General features: G+C 40.8%; 1 protein-coding gene across 5 annotated transcripts in view; it reads right to left on the bottom strand.

Annotated features, from left to right (window-relative positions):
* LOC131243283 (uncharacterized) overlaps nt 1-19,066 on the bottom strand; it is a 42,010-nt gene extending 22,944 nt beyond the window's left edge. Inside the window, exons 1-4 of one of the 5 annotated variants that reach the window (XR_009170010.1) lie at nt 11,876-12,007; nt 9,573-9,736; nt 1,049-1,193; nt 870-960 (exon numbers count right to left, since the gene is read on the bottom strand). Coding sequence is in view for 4 of the 5 variants with exons in the window: in XM_058242511.1 (XP_058098494.1) it covers nt 870-960; nt 1,049-1,193; nt 9,573-9,736; nt 11,933-11,992 (460 nt within the window). In the remaining variant the exon portion in view is untranslated. Of the gene's footprint in view, nt 1-869; nt 961-1,048; nt 1,194-9,572; nt 9,737-10,808; nt 10,833-11,875; nt 12,008-18,762; nt 18,788-18,911 lie in introns of those variants that run through there. The other 4 variants (XM_058242525.1, XM_058242531.1, XM_058242511.1 and 1 more) reach the window with 4 other exon arrangements.

Raw genomic sequence — 19,066 nt, 5'->3', positions numbered from 1 at the left:
TTGGGATATGAATAAATATTGGCTATCACATGGGATATATTGGTTGTATCGCGTAATGTATCACTGTTGCTGGGAAACATGAGAACATTGGGAAATTGGTTGAATGTTTCAATGAAACTTCAGGGATTGTTGAAAAAGACATCAATACACACTTAGAAATCACAACATTGCAAAAAAAAAAAAGGTGCACATAATAGGGGTTTCCTTTGTATAGGGTCCTAATATATGTGCTTTCCAATTGAACTGATGGAAGTATATTCAAAATATATTCATATAATTTATAAACGTACGAAAATGTATGGAAACACAAGCAATACATTCAAAAGCAAAACAACAATCACTAGATCAAGTTACATACATGTTTAATTTTGTCTGGATATAAAGATTGCAACTGATTATACTATCTCTCAAAAAAAGGACTGATTATGCTCAATAGGGATAGACTAGCATGAGTGTTTTCAACCATTTCTCATTGGGTGGTGACTTATCCAATATATAGGTGGCAAACATGCATATCCATCGAGAGAGACCTTCTAAAGTGTGGAACCCATTGTGGATGGAGCATATTCCACAAATCATGCTCATTCGATGCTCCTAACCATCAGTTTGGTGGTCATCAAATGGACAAATAAAAAGAAAAATGCCAGCATCCAAATTCAATGGCTGTTATCCGGTGGTTACGTTAGTCCAATAAGTTTGATTTTCAGCATATGTTCCATCTTCATTGGGGTCCGTGATCTGGTCAGTCTAGATTGATTTACATGTGCACAACTCGTAGGTTGGATGAGTCACCACCACTTAAGAAATGATTGAAAATGCATAGAGTAGTCTCCTCTATCCCTACTTAAAATAGGAAGTGCTGCAGTTACCTGGAGCAGCACAAAGATCAAGGACATTATCTCCCGGGGTGACATTCAAGGCCAAAACAGCAGCTCCAGATGCAGCATCCATTCCATAGATCTAAGTGGCCATGGGAAAGCAAGTATTAGAAGCATTAAACATGAACTCATATTTGTTAGAAATGTCAATGGTAGATTTATTCCTTTACCTTTCCTTGCCGGTACACATCTGAGCTAGCTATCTGAATATGGGGAGGGATGGAGAAGAACCCTGGTAACCAAACAACCTTCTCAGGCTTACATTTGATCTCAGCTTCAAGCTCCAGCAGCTGGGATTCACCACCAGGTTTTAGCCTTCCAGATAAGAAGAGTCCATCACATAGAAGAACCAAATAGATGATGGCAAATGTAAAACTTTAGGCATGCATGAGAATTTGAAATCTCGTGAACTGGTATGTGTTGTTGGTGATTGTGACATTGCGGATTCTTTGATTTTGTGCAGTATCGGTGATATGACATATGGCATCATTTGGGTTTGGGTTGAAAACATTACCTGACTAGAGGATGTTCACTCCAAGAAGCTCAGGCTTTTAAATATATCCCCTGGTTCTACAAAATTGTTTTAGGACAGTTTTGGGTAGCATAATTGGTATGAACATTAAGGATAATGAAGTGATCATTCGGCTTAGATCATTGGTTGTTTGATTACTATGCTTCAGATCCACCATTTGAGTATTCTTCTATGTGCAGGCAGGTCTCCAAGACAATTTTGGGATGACATAACCGAACAATTTTGGTGCAGACTTCAGTGTGGAAATCATAGTTGCACGAAGCATGAAGTGAAGCAGCAATGGGTTTGGGTGCGAGGAAGCTCTGTTTCAAAATGTAAACAAGTATAAATGGGCAGGAAGTGGGAGTTAGAATCCGAAGCACAATTCAAAGTGGCAGAGACACCTAGTTAGAGGGATCCTGCAACTAACGTGGGAAATGCAAGTTGCCCTCTTTGGGAGGGAGGTTAATTTCAAACAAGGCAGTCCAAGCATGGGCATCTACCTCCTATCCATTTTCAAATTCCCTTGCGATGTTGTAGATAAGTTGTAATCTATCCAAAAGAAATATCTGTGGCATGACAATGGAGAGAAACATAGATAGGATGTTTGTAAGCCCAAAAGAGCACAGAGACAATGGGATTATAGTTTTTTGACTGATGAGTTTGGCTCTACTTAGAAAATGGTGATGGAGAATTGGGGCAAGGAGATTCTTTCGAAGAAAATTCTTATTGCTAAATATGGGTCTTATTGAAAAATGGATGGGACATTAATGGTGTGAATCACAGGAAAGGATTACGATTTGGAGAGCCATATCTTCCGTCCAAAACAGTTATAGCAGGCACATTAGATATAGAGCAGGGTCTGAGGATAAAACCCTAATTCCGGTTTTGGGAAGATTGGTGGTGTGGAGACATGTCATCATGCAGGAAACACGAAGCTTTGTATGCAGTCACGTCTAATAAAGGAGCAGCTATATAGGTCTTTTTCCTAAGAGTTGCTGGGGAAGTCGTTTGGGGAGCAGGAATTCTGCAGAAATCGGTGAGGTGAAGAGATTATTTTGCAGGCCAATGTGCTTCAAATGCTAGGGAAAGCTTACATTCCTTGCTCGGGTGAGGATGGAAGAGTTTGGGTTTTGGAATCAAATAGATGCTTTTTTCTGTGTGCTCATTTTTCAATGTGCTATCAGGTGGTCACAGGTATGCATTGACTTGGCCCTCCAAGCTCTGTTGTGCTGCTATTGTGTTAAAAGTAATAACTTGCTGCTGGACAATTGGATCATTTAAAGAGAAAAGGCCACTCTTTCCCAAATAGGTGCTTGATGTGTCATGCTTCAGAAGAGTCAGTTTCTCAACTTCTTAAACACACTCCAATTATGCTAGGAAAGCCTAGTCTTCTTTGGTGTTGTTCAGGTGCAGAGATGGTGGAAGCTCTGGTTTTTGGGTGGCAGAATATGGCTGCTGGCCCGATTGGTCATCTGCTTTGGAAATTATTGTTCCAGGCAACTCTTTGGAGCTTGTGGTTGAGAAAGAACTTTTCAGGGAACATCTTGCACAGTTGACTCAACCACGATGAAAATTAGTGGGTTGAACAGCTGCTTCAAATGCATGTTTGATGGGTGTTCCTTCAGGAACCCCGGTTGGTGTAGGGGAAATTGTCAGAAATCATTTTTGACCTCTTCCTCGAAGAGAGGAATTTTGAGGGAGTTCGCCTCCTCACTCAGCAGTTGAGGAAATTCAGCTTATCCGACCGCAGTCTCCTCCACTAGTCTCAAGATTTTAAAAAAGTCCTCATAAAACCGCAGTATCTAATCACATATCTGACCCTTATCCAATGTCAAGCTGCCATTAACCACAGCAACTAATTTTGTTACCTTGAGCCCTTGCACCAGCTATGGCATGGAAGAAATGCATGTTCTTGTCCACTTCTTTTAACCATAAAGCTCTAGAATGTTGACTCCACTTGATTTCTTCTTCTTTGACAGGGTTGGCATAATTCAAAGATAAGCTTACTCTCCTCTCTCGCTCTTCTGGAGACAATTGATTGACTTCTTCTTTTGTGTCCAATTCTTGCATCTCCTCTAATATAATAATATCAAACTCAGCCTCTTTATCACCAAGGACTTCTTTCTTCCAACATGTTATCTTGTCTTTCAATAGTCTAAGTTTCCGACATATCCAGAAACCGACAAAACCAAAAATAAAATAGGAACCCCACCAATCTTTAACCTTCAATTTCCAGCCAAGCTAGCTGAAACAGGAATGGCTTCAGGCCCCAATCATCTTCCACTACCTCCTAATCAATAGGCTGATGATCTGAGGTAGATTTCAGAAAGGTGCTCTCACCAGCAAGCGAAAATTTATCCAACCACTCAAAAGATACTAAAAATCTATCCAACCGCGATGGATAGGATCAACTTGCCCATTTGACCAGGTGTATTTAGCTCCCTCCAATGGCAAGTCTACCAACTCATGACACTCCACCCAATCGGCGAAACCTTTTATACTGCTAGAGATGCAACCACCATTAGACTTTTCAAAAGAGAATCTCACCACATTAAAATCTCTGCCAAGTCGCCAACACTCCATGAAAGGTGACATCTCTGTCTAACATTGCTCAATTTAGTCCAGAATTGATCACGCTGACCAGGAGCTGAAGGGCCATAAACTTCTATGAAATGCCATTGCCAACCAAAACCCAAATCCCGCAACACAACAGATAAGGGAAAAACACCAATGAAGCTGTCAACTATCTTCCAAATATTTACGTTCCAAGCCACAATAATGCCCCTAGAACCTACAACATCAGCCATAAGCCATTCTTTATTTTTTTTAAATCCCCCAAACAGAATCCATAATACTTCAATTGATAACATGGTTCTAAATGTCGGTATTGGTCGGCGTATTGGCCCGGCGGAAAAATGATATGATACAACGTCACGTATCGGTATCAAGGTTGTATTGGCCCACATCAGTCAAAAAAAAATTTTAAGCCAAAGAATTAAGGAAAATATATGGAAAAAAGAGAATAATAAAATATTCAAGAATCTTCTTCTTCTTCTTCTTCTTCTTCTTCTTTTTTGTATTTTGGACATGCATATGATGGCATATCAAACCTTTCTTTGATGAAAATGTTGTCTGTCGGGCCCATTACATTGAAATATAACAATAACAATAACAATAACAATAATAATAATAATAATAACAATAATAATAATAATAATAATAATAATAATGAAAATATGAAAAAGAAAGTGAAGGTTTACCATTCTTTCCGATTTTTCCCATAATGGTAAACTTCGCTTCGATTTGTCGAATCCCATTCAAATCATTTGTTTTGATCCCAACATAGGTCTAGATCTAGCCTAAAATGAGTTTTTAAGCATCTTCCATAGTTTAAATGAAAAAGAAGAAGAAGAGGAGACATTAGGGAAATTTTGAAAAGAAAAAATTTAATTGGGCTGTTATGGGCGTATCGGCCTTGTATCGATGTCGACACACCCCGTATAAGCCGATATGGGTTTTTTTTTTTTTTTTTTTTTTTTTAAATATTTTTTTCCGTATCGGGCTAATATGACAACGTATCGCGTACCGTCTCGTGCCGATATGGATACGACACAATATGATAACAATATTCATATCTATGGTTGATAGATTGCATCTTAGTTTCCTGCAACGCTATAACGTCCGCTTTTGCCTTCTTGATCAATTTCCTCATTAGAGCTCTTCTAACCTTACAACCCAAACCACATACGTTCTCATTGGATAACTATCTTGCCCCCTCTAACCCTCCTCCTCCCATTATACTTCCCTACGGAATCGTATTTGATAGTGCACTCTGAGTGAGAAGCTCCCTCCATCCTCTCGAGGACTTCCTAGCCTTAATCACTTGTAGATCCTACTGACGTTGAGCTCCTTTGCTTTGCACAAATTAATAAACGCATGTGTCTTCATCTCTCACCCTAAAAGATAAGCCCAATAAACTACTAACCCTTTCAAGAACATCCTTCAATCATTGTAGACGATCTTCCAGAATTGTTATGCCCCCCTTAGATACTGACTATCCCTTTGGAAGTCTTCCAGGCTCAGCCTTACAGAGAGCTTTAACTTCCTCTGTCCACGTAGCTTGAAGAGGAGTGATGAGCATTGCCTCCTCCAACCCTTGGTCATCATGCACTAAACTTCCCCTCTCCAAGTCCCAGCTTTCCATGATCTCCAATGTCTCTAGACAAGCTTGTTTCGGCAACCTTCTATCTCCTTCTTGTCAATCTTGATGCCCCTCTTGGGAATCCTCCTCGCATTTGATCTCCACCAAGGATTCATTGCAACTTGCTAGTAGAAGCTGCAAACACCTCCCAAAGCCAAGATCCAAAGTAGACTCCTCTCCCTGAGCAACTCCAAAGCTGAAAGCCTTAAAAAATGTAGCCCCTCACTACTTATATAAGTAGGATGAGAGATATCTAACATGCGGGACTTAAGAGAGCGTATTGGTGAAAGTTTGATTCTCACACGTGCGGGAGAAAGAATGTGTAAGACGGGGGTGGGGCCATCCTTGCCACAAGTTGCCTCCCCCATTCCCTCTCGAAAAGAAGTTCGCCACGTGCCAGCCATCTCTTCCCCTTTGCTACCTTCATTAAAGCCCAACCACGAGAAAGCAACTTTGGGACAGGTTTGGACTGATGAAGCAACACTAGCACCCTCCTGCTGTCGCATCACTTGAACCTGTTTCTAGACCTTTCTGAGACCATCATCGCTCAGTGTACGTGTTTCCCTAACCCGAGGATCGGACACTAAACCTAAAGTCGAAGTGAGACCATTGAGCATCTGAGCTTCCGCAGAACGCCCTACAACAGATGACATTCTCTCATTTCTCCTTTCCCCACTTACCCTTTCTCCGCCAATGGGAGAATGACTCGTACAATTTTCTCAATCTAGTCCTCTGCTAGAACAATGAATCTATATACCATCTTCCAAGCCTTGCGTACAATGGCTTTTCCCCATTGGACGACACTGCCCCACCTACTCCAAACCGATCCCTAATGTGTCGGAATGCCCCCAACACTTCTCCCTTTCAACTCTGAGCACCAAAATCCCTATGTCAAACACTATCTTAAATGAAGAAGGGTCCATTGTAGCTCTCTTCTTCTTCACATAGATTTGGGCCACCCACAGTTCCCTGTTGTCCTTTGTTGCCTCATCAATAGCCACCACCTCTCCCATACACCTCCTGATATCTAAAAAAATATTCTCAAAACCATAATTCCAACAAAATCCCTAATATGAGGAACTACACTTCCTCCTTCCCGAAGTAGGGGTTTTCCACCCATCTTCTTATCTAAAGCACATGGTTTTCCCTAAATAGAGCCTTCGCAACCATCACCTGGTCAAGGCATAACTCCAGCTTTACAGATATCCACACCTCATTCAACCCTACTAGTTTGATGATCAAATCATCTACCTCCAATCTGCATCACTCTACATGCTAAGATTTTAACCGCAAAATGGTGATGCATTCCACTGTTCCAGCAACCAGCCATTACAGGGATTCCCAAGCCTTCCAAATCAATTTCGGCATAACTTGGACCACCTGTTCTTCGCCAATATACTCCGTCTAGACTCTCTTCCATCCCTTTGTTCTCTGCTCCCCCTATTAAAACTGCTGACATTTTACAACCACCGTCTCCTCCTTCTAGAGCTTCTGTTGCTTGCAGTCCCCAGTCACAACGACATTGAAGGACATTACACTTGAGACTTCGTGGAGACCTTCATACCCTATTCTTGCCTTGGACAATTCCTGTCTTGCTCCCTGTTGTGCCCTACTATCTACTTTCTCTCTTCTAATCATCTTCTTTTCTTCTCTATTTTTCACTTCAAGGTCATATCGAGCCTTTCGCACTTGAAGTTTCCTTCTACCGAAAATCTCCCCATGAAGTAGCTTCACCTCGTTCTAGCTCATACGCATAAAGGCCTTCTCGTTAAGCTGCGGTCTTCCAATCTTGAGGGATTATCACCTCCATTACGCTACCTACCCTATCGAATACCTTGGAGAAATTCACCGGGAGCCAGCCTTCCAGAAAACCTGCTACAAACAAGGTCAGTAGCTTCGGTAGCATCTTTCCGGCTCTAGACACCCCGACTCCTGCTTCCATCTTCTTACCTTTGTGCGCCCCAACTCCTCTTCTCTCACCCACCACTATCGTTGCACCGTCCTCCCTTAGTTTTCGTTAAGATTACCCCGCCCGAACTCCCTGCCCTATTGAAATTCCCTTTTCTACTCTTTCCTCTCTTACGAGTCATTTTTTCAAGAAAAAAAAAACAAACAAATGAGAGAATTCTCTATATCAGAGATGATTGTAGATAAAAACTTAAAAGGAAAAAAAATACTAGTGTATATCTTTTAAGATTTGGTAGTATCTTTGATTGGCTCACCATTTGTTAAAAATGGTCTATATATAATAGTAGAAGGGGAGAGAAATGAAGGCAATTTCTCCTCTTCTTTCTTTTCTTCCTTCCATGACTTGCAAAATGCAGTCTCTTGAATTTAACAGTTTTTTTCCTTTAGGGTTGAGTCATTTTTTGTTTGTATCCTAGTGGGGAGTTGTTTGTCGGACTCATTCGTTTCCTTATATCTTGTTCCCTTTTAATTTAAATAAAATTACACGTTATTCATTAGAAATATATATTTAAAAAGAAAAAAATTTGACATAGACACATGCCATAATCAAACATGGACACATGGTGTTGGGCCCAATGTTCGAAGTATTGGTATCGCTATAAGTTTCGCTGGCCAGGGATACAAAAACAATATCGATATCCCCGATAATATCGCTGATAACTAGAAATGCGGGGAAACATGGGAAAAACGGTGAAATTTTCAGCGAAACTTTAGGAGATGTTAAAATGTACATATTTGCATATTTAGAAATAAAAAATTGTAAAAAGAATGCATACATAACAAGTTTCCATTTAAAGGGGCCTTAAAAGCATGTGTCGTTGTAAGATATCAATCCAACCATCCCATTCAATGTATTTAACTATCCAACCTTCCATCCAAACATCCATCGATATTGCAAAATATCAACAACACATGATATTTCACCAAGAAATCATCAACAATTGGAAATGAAACAAAAGATTGTGGTCTCAATATCACACATGTTGTGATATCGATAATATTGAGATATTATCAATATTATTGACAACAAATTGAACACTACATACAACCATATGCCCATGAAATAAAAAATTTTCTAATAAACAAAATTTTGATGATATCAATATATTGGCGATAAAATTGAAATATCTTTGATACATTTATGATACAAGCATTACCTAGAATTTACACTGTCGAAAATATTGGTGGTACATTGGCGATATTGATGCATTGGCAATACAAGCGACACCTAGAATTTACATAGTTGAAAATATTAGCGATTACATTAGCAATATTGATACATTGGCGATACTTAGCGATACATTGCTAATACCTGAAATTTCTGATACTACCAACGTTATCAGTATCGCTACCAGTGTTATCGATATCGCTGAGTTGGAGATAAAGATAATATCGGAGATATTTCAATAATATCAGAGATAATTCGAACACTGGTTGGGCCTAGGGGGCTTCAAAAAACTCATCCACAATGATATTGAAAAATGCGATATTGTGTATATTTGAGCCCATAAATTGTTGGCATGTGTCATAAGTCATAACTATATATATATATATATATATATATATATATATATATATATATATATATATATATATATATATATATATATATATATATATATATATATATTGAATACAAATACTGATAAAATACAGAAATCAAGTATAAATTAAGGTTTTTTCTACTAAAAGCTGGGTGAACCATCATCCAAAACATGTGTTTGACACAATCGACCAGATTGTTACAGCAAATTCATCCAATATTCAGATGCAACAAGCTTCAAGAAAGCACAATATTTTTGTTACATACCACAATACATCAGGCAAGGTTCCAGTATATGCCAATCATATGAGCGAGAAATATTATAGTTTGGAGTTGGTGGTTTTGTATGTCATTCAACCTTTGGCTTCTTTTTTTCTTTCCCCACCCACCCCCCCCCCCCTAAAAAAAAGTATGGAAGGAAGGCAACCACTAGGAAGGCTTGTAGCATGATAGGGAGGATATCGTTACCTTATATAGCGTGGAATGGAGTCGCTGGCAGAATAAATTGAAGGGTCCACCCCATTCTCCTTGAGGAAATCAAGAAAAGCATCTGGCAATGGCAAACTAGGATGTGCTTCCGTTTGGTTGAGTAAAGAGGAACCATTCTCGATTGAACCCATGCATAGAAACACCTGAAATTCAGACACCAATTCCAACAAAATCAACCTACCCACGGTATTACATGATGCTTGGATAATAAGGGGAAAAAAAGCATTTTCGTTCAGGCCAGCATTTCATAACAAACCCATCTTTGGATCCTTTGCATCTGCATTAGCTTGAGCCTATTGTGTCGATTGAATTTGAACTTTCAGGTATTAAAAAATGCCCCAGCCCAGGGATTGTATAGTAAGCCCAGGATTTTCAGAGTGCACAAGTGGGGCCTATGATTCAGTGATCCAAAGCGTTGATATGATGGGACTCACTGTGGATGGCCCCTACAGCAAATGTGTTATAAACGGGTCCATAGTTCAGTTACCTAGACCATTAATCAAATGAGCCCAGCAAGATTAGAATAATGCCAGTCCAATGGGTGGCTTCCTTTCTTTTGATATCCACCCAGCTGCATTTTATTTCTAACCATACATTTATACACAACAATCTGATTTCTAGGATTGTCTGATGGAGTGTTTTAAGGAATTTTCCACCCACGTGGGACACACCAGATGAATAGTATGGGCAGCCAGAAGGTGAGCCCACCTGTATGGAATGCAGACCTGAGCATTTTACATTAGAGAAAAGCTTTCATACTCTGGCAGAGTGCGATGGATGTTACACAGGCACTTAGAAATTACTTAGAAATTGTAGCATACAATTAATTGAAATTAAACTGTCCAGAAAATGGGTACCGGTTTTGATGTATCATAACCAAAAACTATCCATGTGTGATTCCCTTATTATCAGATTGGTGGACATTTCGTAGACAGCTAAAAATGAAAATATACAACAGTCACCTTTCAAATATATATATATATATATATATATATATATATATATATATATATATACACACACACACACACACACACACACACACACACACACACACACACACACACACCCAACAGTCTTATCTGAACAAACAAGTGTCCACAAATAAGAGGATAGGAATGTTCAACCAATCTGATTTTTTTTTTTAAACGTAATTTAGTGACAGTGTGTTCCACAATCTACTCGGTTTAATGAGTAAATATATGCAACATGTACCATTTCGAAGTGCCTGCATATTAAGCGTCATACGCAGCCAGAGTATCAAATAAATCCCCTTTACATTATCTCCACAAGGAATTATATGATCCTTGACCCGAGGATATCCATACTATCCTGCAGTTACAAATGGGATCCATGGTTCAGCTATCCAGACAACTAATCTAATGGGCCTCACCATGGATGGATTTCAAGTCAAAGATCACTTGATCAGAAGATCCTACCTGTTCAATTTTCGACCTTTATTCAGGTGAATGTGGGCCACTTACTCATTATGCTCATCGGCCACCAATTTGTGTGCCCCAATTGAAAGGGTTTGGATTATTCCATCAAGGAGATTATTCTAGCATGGCCCATCAAAAGTGAGGCCCATGAAATCAACAGTTTGAATCACTGGACTACTGACCCCAGAGTCAATATACATCTATCTATATAGTGAAATTTTAGTCTACTAATGATAATGATTAAAAAAATATTTCTTAATCCACTAATGGATCTCAGCCAAAATAGAAACTATGTAATACACTTTCGTCTTTCGTGGTATATGCAGGCATTTAACTCTAGCGAATGGAGTCCATAATTATGTAATCTAGATGGTTGGTCCATTGTGTCCCACCGCGGATGGGCTAGGGCCCGAAAATCTCTCAAATCAGAAAAATCTCACCACCAAATTGGAACTTTCTCCACTTGAATATGCACAAGTGTTGTACCTTTTGCGGCATCCATTGTGGGGCCCAACAAACCAACACCTAGATTGCATATGATGCGTGCACCCTTCAGATGCATCTCTTCAGGTAATTATTTTTGGTTATTGCTAGTGGTGGGGTGATGTTGAGAGTCTTTAGGGATTCATATGCATGTCTATAGAGTAGTTGCTGGTGGTTAGGAGTAGTGGGATGATGTTGAGCATTTTTAGGGGATTTTGGTGTTATGGTATGTTTAGTAGGGAAGATGGTTAGATGTGGTAATTATTAGATGTAATCTGTATGCAATGCTTGGAATCAATGAAAAATCAGCAATGAACTCTACACATTTTCCTTGTTAAGGAGTAGGAGGATAGGATTCACCTCAAAGTGAATCCAACTTGCTATTGTGTTAATTGTTTTTCTTTTAAAAAATTCTACCTCAAAAGAAAACAGGCTGACACGCACATGTTGACTGAATTGACTCTGAAGTCCTAACATTTTGGTATCGAAGTCGAATGGGACCAAGGCTGACCACTCCTTGTCAACACAAAGCTAAGATCCAAACCATCAAGTCAGCATCTGAAGCACAAACGTAGAGCTAAACACTGAAAGAAGTCTTGTAGCAACTCACAGCTCTCAATGTAAAATATAAGCTGCTAGCGAGAGACTCTCAAGCTGTACGTGGGGACCAATCTGACGGTCGATCACACAAGCATCTTGAAAGAGTTGATGAAGCCTCCAGGTCCTCACAAGCCGAGTCGTTTGGTTCGATTCAAGGCTGAAATGTTAAGCTGGATTTTCCACGATTTGAAAGTGGCGACCCATCGGGGTGGGTATACCGAGTAGAAATTTAATAGAGTAGGCATTTGGAGAAGAAAGGAGAGAGGAAGAGAAGAGAGGGAGAGGAACAGCCAGGGCAACAACTTGTTGTATTGTGCTTAGTCAAAAGACTAGCACGCACTCGCGCGCGCGCATATATTAGTATGAAGGAAAAGTTACAGTGCTCTGCTGGGGTACATACAAACATACACACGCACACACGAATTACATATATTTCCACACCCCCCTCAAGGTGGAGCATGTATATTGATCATGCCCGACTTGAAATACATACAAAGATAATGAAGGTAATGAGCATGGATCACAACTACCCCTTAAGCACAACATGGTAGAACATAGACTAAAGCTTGCACTTCCTTCATCCGTAGAACCTTCTCTTCAAATACACAGCCATAACAAAACTCGACAACAATCGAGTCAATAACATTCTCTCACAAATACAAGTGCGCATCATGTGCAACACTTGAGAGGACAAACACGAGGGGAGGGTGCATCAAGTGCAACTACACTCACAACAAACAACAAGGTGGAGGGACACTCACACCATAAACATGCCCAATAGAAGAAGAGAAGATGAATTGAGAAGGAAAAATCCACCACTTGTAAAGAAACTCCCATGTAGAGTTGAGTGAAGCATAACGTCAAACACCGTGTATGCGCCGAACCTTCTAAGCACCGTGACGAGAGCATCAACATCGCAATCACCATCAACACAATTTTACACAGCATTGTACAGCTCCACAACATCAGATCATGAAGAAGAAAGAAAATCCGGCAACAAAACCCAAAAAATAAGAGCCTACCGCACTCATCTATCACAAAAGACGTCGCAGTACCCCTGACAAAACTTCATGAATCTCATTCCTAATGATTGCTCTTGATCAATCGCACCTACTATTTGGAGAAAATCTGCTCAAAACTCTATCAGAAAAGCATTACAACAGAAGGACTGAAATCTGAATTTTTCCGACTATTTCTTTATTTTTGCTGAAACACCATGAAAAACACCTCCAAAAAATGTGAAAAAAATCATTATTATCCCTATAAAATCCCGATCTAATAAATCCTATACCTTCTGCTCCAAAAAGATGAGCCGGTCATGCACTGTTGACGCCATTCGTGCACACGGACAACGTCAGCAGTGGGCCCCACCACTACAAGTTGTGGTCAGATCCTGGATCGGACACTCTAATACCAGGTAGAAATTTAATAGAGTAGAGATTTGGAGAAGAAGGGAGAGAAGAAGAGGAGAGGGAGAGGAACGACTAGGGCAACAACTTTTTGTGTTATGCTTAGTCAAAAGACTAACACATACACACACGCACACATATATTAGAATGAAGGAAAAGTTACAGTGCTCTGCTGGGGTACATACAAACATACACATGCACACACAAATTACATATATTTCTACATACCGTGCTGAGCAATTTTTCACCTACGATCAGACAACACCTGAGCAACGACTTCTCATTGCTTCCTTTCATTTGGAAGGAGAAGCACTCTAAGATACCGTTGGTTGGAGAAGTTGCAAGGTATGCTACCATGGGCAGAATTTGTAATAGCCCTCAATACTTGGTTTGGCCCCATCAAATTTGAGGATTCCGCTAGCAGCCTTGCGAAGTTAAGACAGACCTCGACTGTACGAGAATATCAATCACAATTCGAGAAATTGGCTAACCGAACAGAGGGACTCACTGAGTCTTTTCTCATCAGTTGTTTTGTATGTGGACTCAAGGAAGAAATATGGATGGACATTTAAATGTTTCATCAGGCTTCTCAATTGCAAGAAGAAAACAACCTCAACCCGAGGCGCCCAAGATCCAACAACCTATAATCGCTAATAATGCCAGGTTACCCGTACCACCAATCAGACGGTTGACCTCGATGGAAGCTAAAGAAAGAAGGGAACAAGGGTTCTACTACAATTGTGAAGAAAAGTTCCACCTGGGCCACTGTTGTAAGACCCATAAGTTGTTTCTAATTGAAGGAGGTTGGCCAAAAGACAATGAGGAGCAGAACGAAGCTACCAGGCAAGCGAAGGAACCGATGGAGCAGGATGAAGAACCCCCTGAGATCTCCCTACATGCCATCGTCGGAGCTCCAGCACCACAAACTATGGGAGTCAGAGGTAAACTCGGCTTCCAATTCATCACGGTCTCGATTGACTCCGGGAGTACCTACAATTTTGTGGACCTCGTAGTTATTAAAAGAAATGGGATCAAGGTGCTACTTGGTGACCATTTTCAAGTAATGGTCGCAAATGGTGACAAAATGGCCAACGAAGGGAAGTGCCAAAGGGTCTCTTTCACCATCCAAGAACTCACAATTCAAATTGACTTCTGCCTTTTGCCACTTGGAGGTTGTGACATGGTGCTAGGGGCCCATTGGTTGCACACTCTAGGCCCAATCCTTTGAGATTTCACACATTTGTGGATGTGTTTCTCTCTTAATGGAAATGAGTATTGATGCAGGACAATTAACTACTTGCTCTACTTTTAGAGCAAGTAGTTAATTGTCCTGCATCAAATTGATATTCGAGCGGGCGGTCTCATGTTCGAGACTCCTCACCGGGAGTGATTAATGCAGGGGCATTTTCATACCGAGCTCGAGTGGAGTGGCCTGTGGGATGTGGGGGCACACTCGGGGTGGGCGACCTGCGGAACCCATGGATTTAGGGCCCATGAGGAGGGTTCAGCCGAGAACCTAACCCATGGATGTGGGGCCTGGGCTATGAGATAAATGGATTAATTTTCCATGCTCTATTAGTTCGAGCTTTTGGAGCAAGTGGTTAATTGTCCTGCGTCAAGTATACCCTTAAAGGAGTGCCAATTGCAACCATAAAGGTAGTTGATTGTTAGCAAATGGTGAAAAGTATTAGAAAACATGGGAAGGGAATGATTCTATAGTTATACAACCTTAATGGCCAACCAACAGTAACATCGAATCAGGTGTAGCTCAAGGCCTTATTACATGAATATGGGGATGTCTTTGTCGAGCCACGTGGGTTACCCCCATGGCCCACCAAGAGCCCATGATTACCGAATACTATTAATAGAAGGAAACCGCCCAGTTAGTATTAGGCCCTACCGTTACCCCCACTTTCAAAAGAATGAGATGGAGCAAATTGTTTGTGTAATGTTGGAAGTGGGCATCGTCCAGCCTAGTGTGAGTCCTTATTCATATCCAATGTTGTTGGTTTGCAAACATGATGGCAGTCGGCGTCTCTGCATTGATTACAGAGCACTCCATAAAGAGAACCAAAGATAAGTTTTCAATTCCCGTTATTGATGAACTGCTTGATGAATTCCATAAGTCATGATATTACTCTAAGCTGGATCTTAGATCAGGATACCACCATCTCCAAGTCCATGAAGAAGGCATTCCAAAAACTGCTTTTAGAACCCATGAATGTCATTATGAGTTTTTGGTGATGCCATTTGGCCTCACTAATGCACCTTCAACTTTTCAAAGTCTTATGAACAAGATATTTAAACCACATTTACGAAAATTTATATTGGTATTTATTGAACATATCTTAGTTTATAGTAGAACATGGGAAGATCATTTAATTCATTTACAAATTGCCTTGGATATGTTACTGGTTCACGAGCTATATGCAAAGATTTCAAGGTGTAGGTTCGAGCAAGAAAAGATTGACTATCTCGGCCACATTATTTCTCACGAGAGAGTGGCCATGGACCCCACTAAAATCTCAAGCATCTTGGAATGGCCACGACCAATCACACCTAAAGCCTTGCATAGGTTCCTTGGACTCATTGGGTATTAAAGAAAATTTGTAAAAGATTACGGAAGGGTGGTCGCTCCTTTAATTGCATTGCTTAAGAAGAACTCTTTTGGTTGGATGGAAGGAGTTGAACAAGCCTTTCAATGCCTCAAGGAAACTATGACACGGGCCCAAGTTCTAGGCTTCTAGCCTTGTTAGACTTCAACAAGTAATTTGTTGTAGAATGTGATGCTTCTGGAATAGGTGTTGGTGGAGTACTGATGCAAGAAAGAAGGCCCATTGCCTTCATCAGTCAAGTGTTGCAAGGAACTTGAACTTGTCAACATACGAAAGGGAGTTGCTGGCTATTGTCATCGCTATACAAAAAAGGCGACCATATTTATTGGGTTGTCGGTTCATGATTAGAACCGATCAAAGGAGTTTAAAATACACGTTGGAGCAGCAGATTGTCACCAATGCCCAACAAAAGTGGCTTGCAAAGCTACTTAATTGGTTATGATTACATGATCAAGTACACGAAAAGGAAAGAAAATAAGGTAGCAAATGACCTCTCAAGGGTTGCTGATGTTGGGACGCTCAATGCCATATCAATCCCCATTCCCTCTTGGTTGAATGACGTGCGAAAGGAGTACGAGGCTGATCTAGAAATTTATTAAAAAATAAAAAAAATAAAAATTACGATGTTGGAGAGATGGCCATTTGAACTCTTCCAAGTATTCTATGCTTAATGGAATACTTTATTATAATGGAAAACTCCTAATTAGTTCCACGCCAGCTTTGAGGCAATGAATTCTGAGGGAATTTCATGAAAGTCGTACTGGTGGACACTCGGGATATCACAAAACACTCAAACGTGTGGCTCACAACTTCTATTGGCCTGGGATGAGGAAGGACATCAAACAACATGTTCGGGAATGTGATATTTGCCAATGCCACAAATCTGAAAATGTGGCTCCTCCAAGACTTCTTCAACCCTTGCCAATACCTAAGCAGCTTTGATATTTCGCTCGACTTTATCGAAGAATTGCCCGTATTACAGGGAAAAAGTGTCATTGATCGGCTTTCTAAGTACGCTCATTTTGTGGCCATGACACATCCATACACAGCAGCCATTGTTGCTCAGTTGTTTGTGGAACATGTATTTAAGTTGCATGGGATGCCAAGATCCATAGTAAGTAATCGGGACCCGACATTCACTGGCCTCTTTTGGCAAGAGCTATTATGTCTTCAAGGAACTCAACTAAAAATGAATTTGGCCTACCACCCTCAAACCGACGGGCAAACTGAAGTCGTTAACAGGTGCCTTGAAAATTATTTACATTGCTTCACCAGTGGAAGGCCTAAGGAAAGGGCTAGGTGGTTTCCATGCGTTGAGTGGTGGTATAATACCACTTTTCACTCTTCAACACTTCTTATGCCTTATGAGGCAGTCTATGGAGTACTACCACCCCGAATAACAACATACGTCCTTGGCACCACGAAGGTGCAAGTTGTGGAGGTGGAGCTGCCTCAAATAACAACATATGTCCTTGGCACCACGAAGGTGCAAGTTGTGGAGGTGGAGCTACAAAGTAAAGATCACATATTATCTCTCTTGAAGGAGAACTTGCTGACGGTGCAAGAGAGGACGAAGCGAATGACGGACTTACACCGATCTGAACGAGCATTTGAGATTGGGTGCTAGGTCAATTTTCGGCTGCAGCCCTATCGGCAAACCGCAATAGCTTTTCGTAAGTCCATGAAGTTGGCTCTCCGATACTTTGGACCATAAAAGATAGTCCAACGAATTGAATCGGTAGCCTACAATCTCGAGTTACCGCCAAGCTAAAAGAGACACCCTGTTTTTCACATATCTTGCCTCAAAAAGAAACTTGGACAACATGTTCAAGCCCAAGAAGATCTTCCATCTCTTACTACGAAGGGTGTAATGCAGTCATTGCCACAGGCAATCATAAGGCGCCACATGGTGAAGCATGGAAATTGGGCAGTGACTGAGGTTTTGATCCAATGGCAGAGGGCCCACTAGAAGACACCACATGGAAGAAGTATCATTCTATCATTGAGCGTTTTCCAAACATCAACCTTGAGGACAAGGCTGCTGTAAGAGGGGATGATTGATTCCAGATATACGTCTTCAGGTAGTTATTTTTCGTTATTGGTAGTGGTGATTGCCCGGTGTTGCTGGTGGTTAGGAGTAGTGGAATGATGTTGAGTATTTTTAAGGGTTTTTGGTGTTATGGTACGCGTAGTACGGAGGATAGTTAGATGTGGTAACTGTTAGATATAATCTGTATTTAATGCTTGGAATCAATGAAAAATCAGCAATGAACTCTGCATCTTTTCCTTGTCAAGGAGCAGGAGGATAGGATTCTGCTCGAACTGAATCAACTTACTGTTGTGTTAATTGTTTTTCTTTTTAAAAAATTCCACAATGAAAACAGGTCGATGTGCACGTGTTGACCGAATCGACCCAGAAGTCCATAACAGCATAACTGTTACGATCTTAAGGGTTTAATAGCCTAATTCAACGTGTTCCATCAGTCCTAAGGCTTTTGGTGTATTTGTTAGGTTCTTAACAATAACGCAGGCCCGCTTCTCGTAACTGGGAATCAACGTATATCGTATAATTCCTCCCCCAAAATCGATAGATTTCGATCTAAAGATGGGAAAAAAGAAAGACCTAAAATGAAAAGCAAAAGGGTTCGAAATCGAAAGCTGCCGTCTTCTCCGCCACATTTTCCCACTCAAATATGAAGATAAATCATGAATCTGCAACTGGAGAACGAAAAAGAATCCAGAGAGAGGGAGGGTGAGGGTTTTGACACGTACCTCTGGCCACGGCGGATGAGAGTCGGAGGCAGTTGGTCTCCGCGTCTGTGGTGAAATAAGCACATGCGTGAATGCGCGCGAGTATTCTCGCCGGCCGCACGTACCAGGCTCGTCGAGTGGGGAGCGGATTCAGTCAGATCGGGTCCTGACCGTGG

This window comes from Magnolia sinica, chromosome 1, assembly GCF_029962835.1.
Source record: "Magnolia sinica isolate HGM2019 chromosome 1, MsV1, whole genome shotgun sequence".
In the NCBI taxonomy this organism is placed as follows: Eukaryota; Viridiplantae; Streptophyta; class Magnoliopsida; order Magnoliales; family Magnoliaceae; genus Magnolia; species Magnolia sinica.
This window is presented reverse-complemented; position numbering and strand designations above follow the sequence as displayed.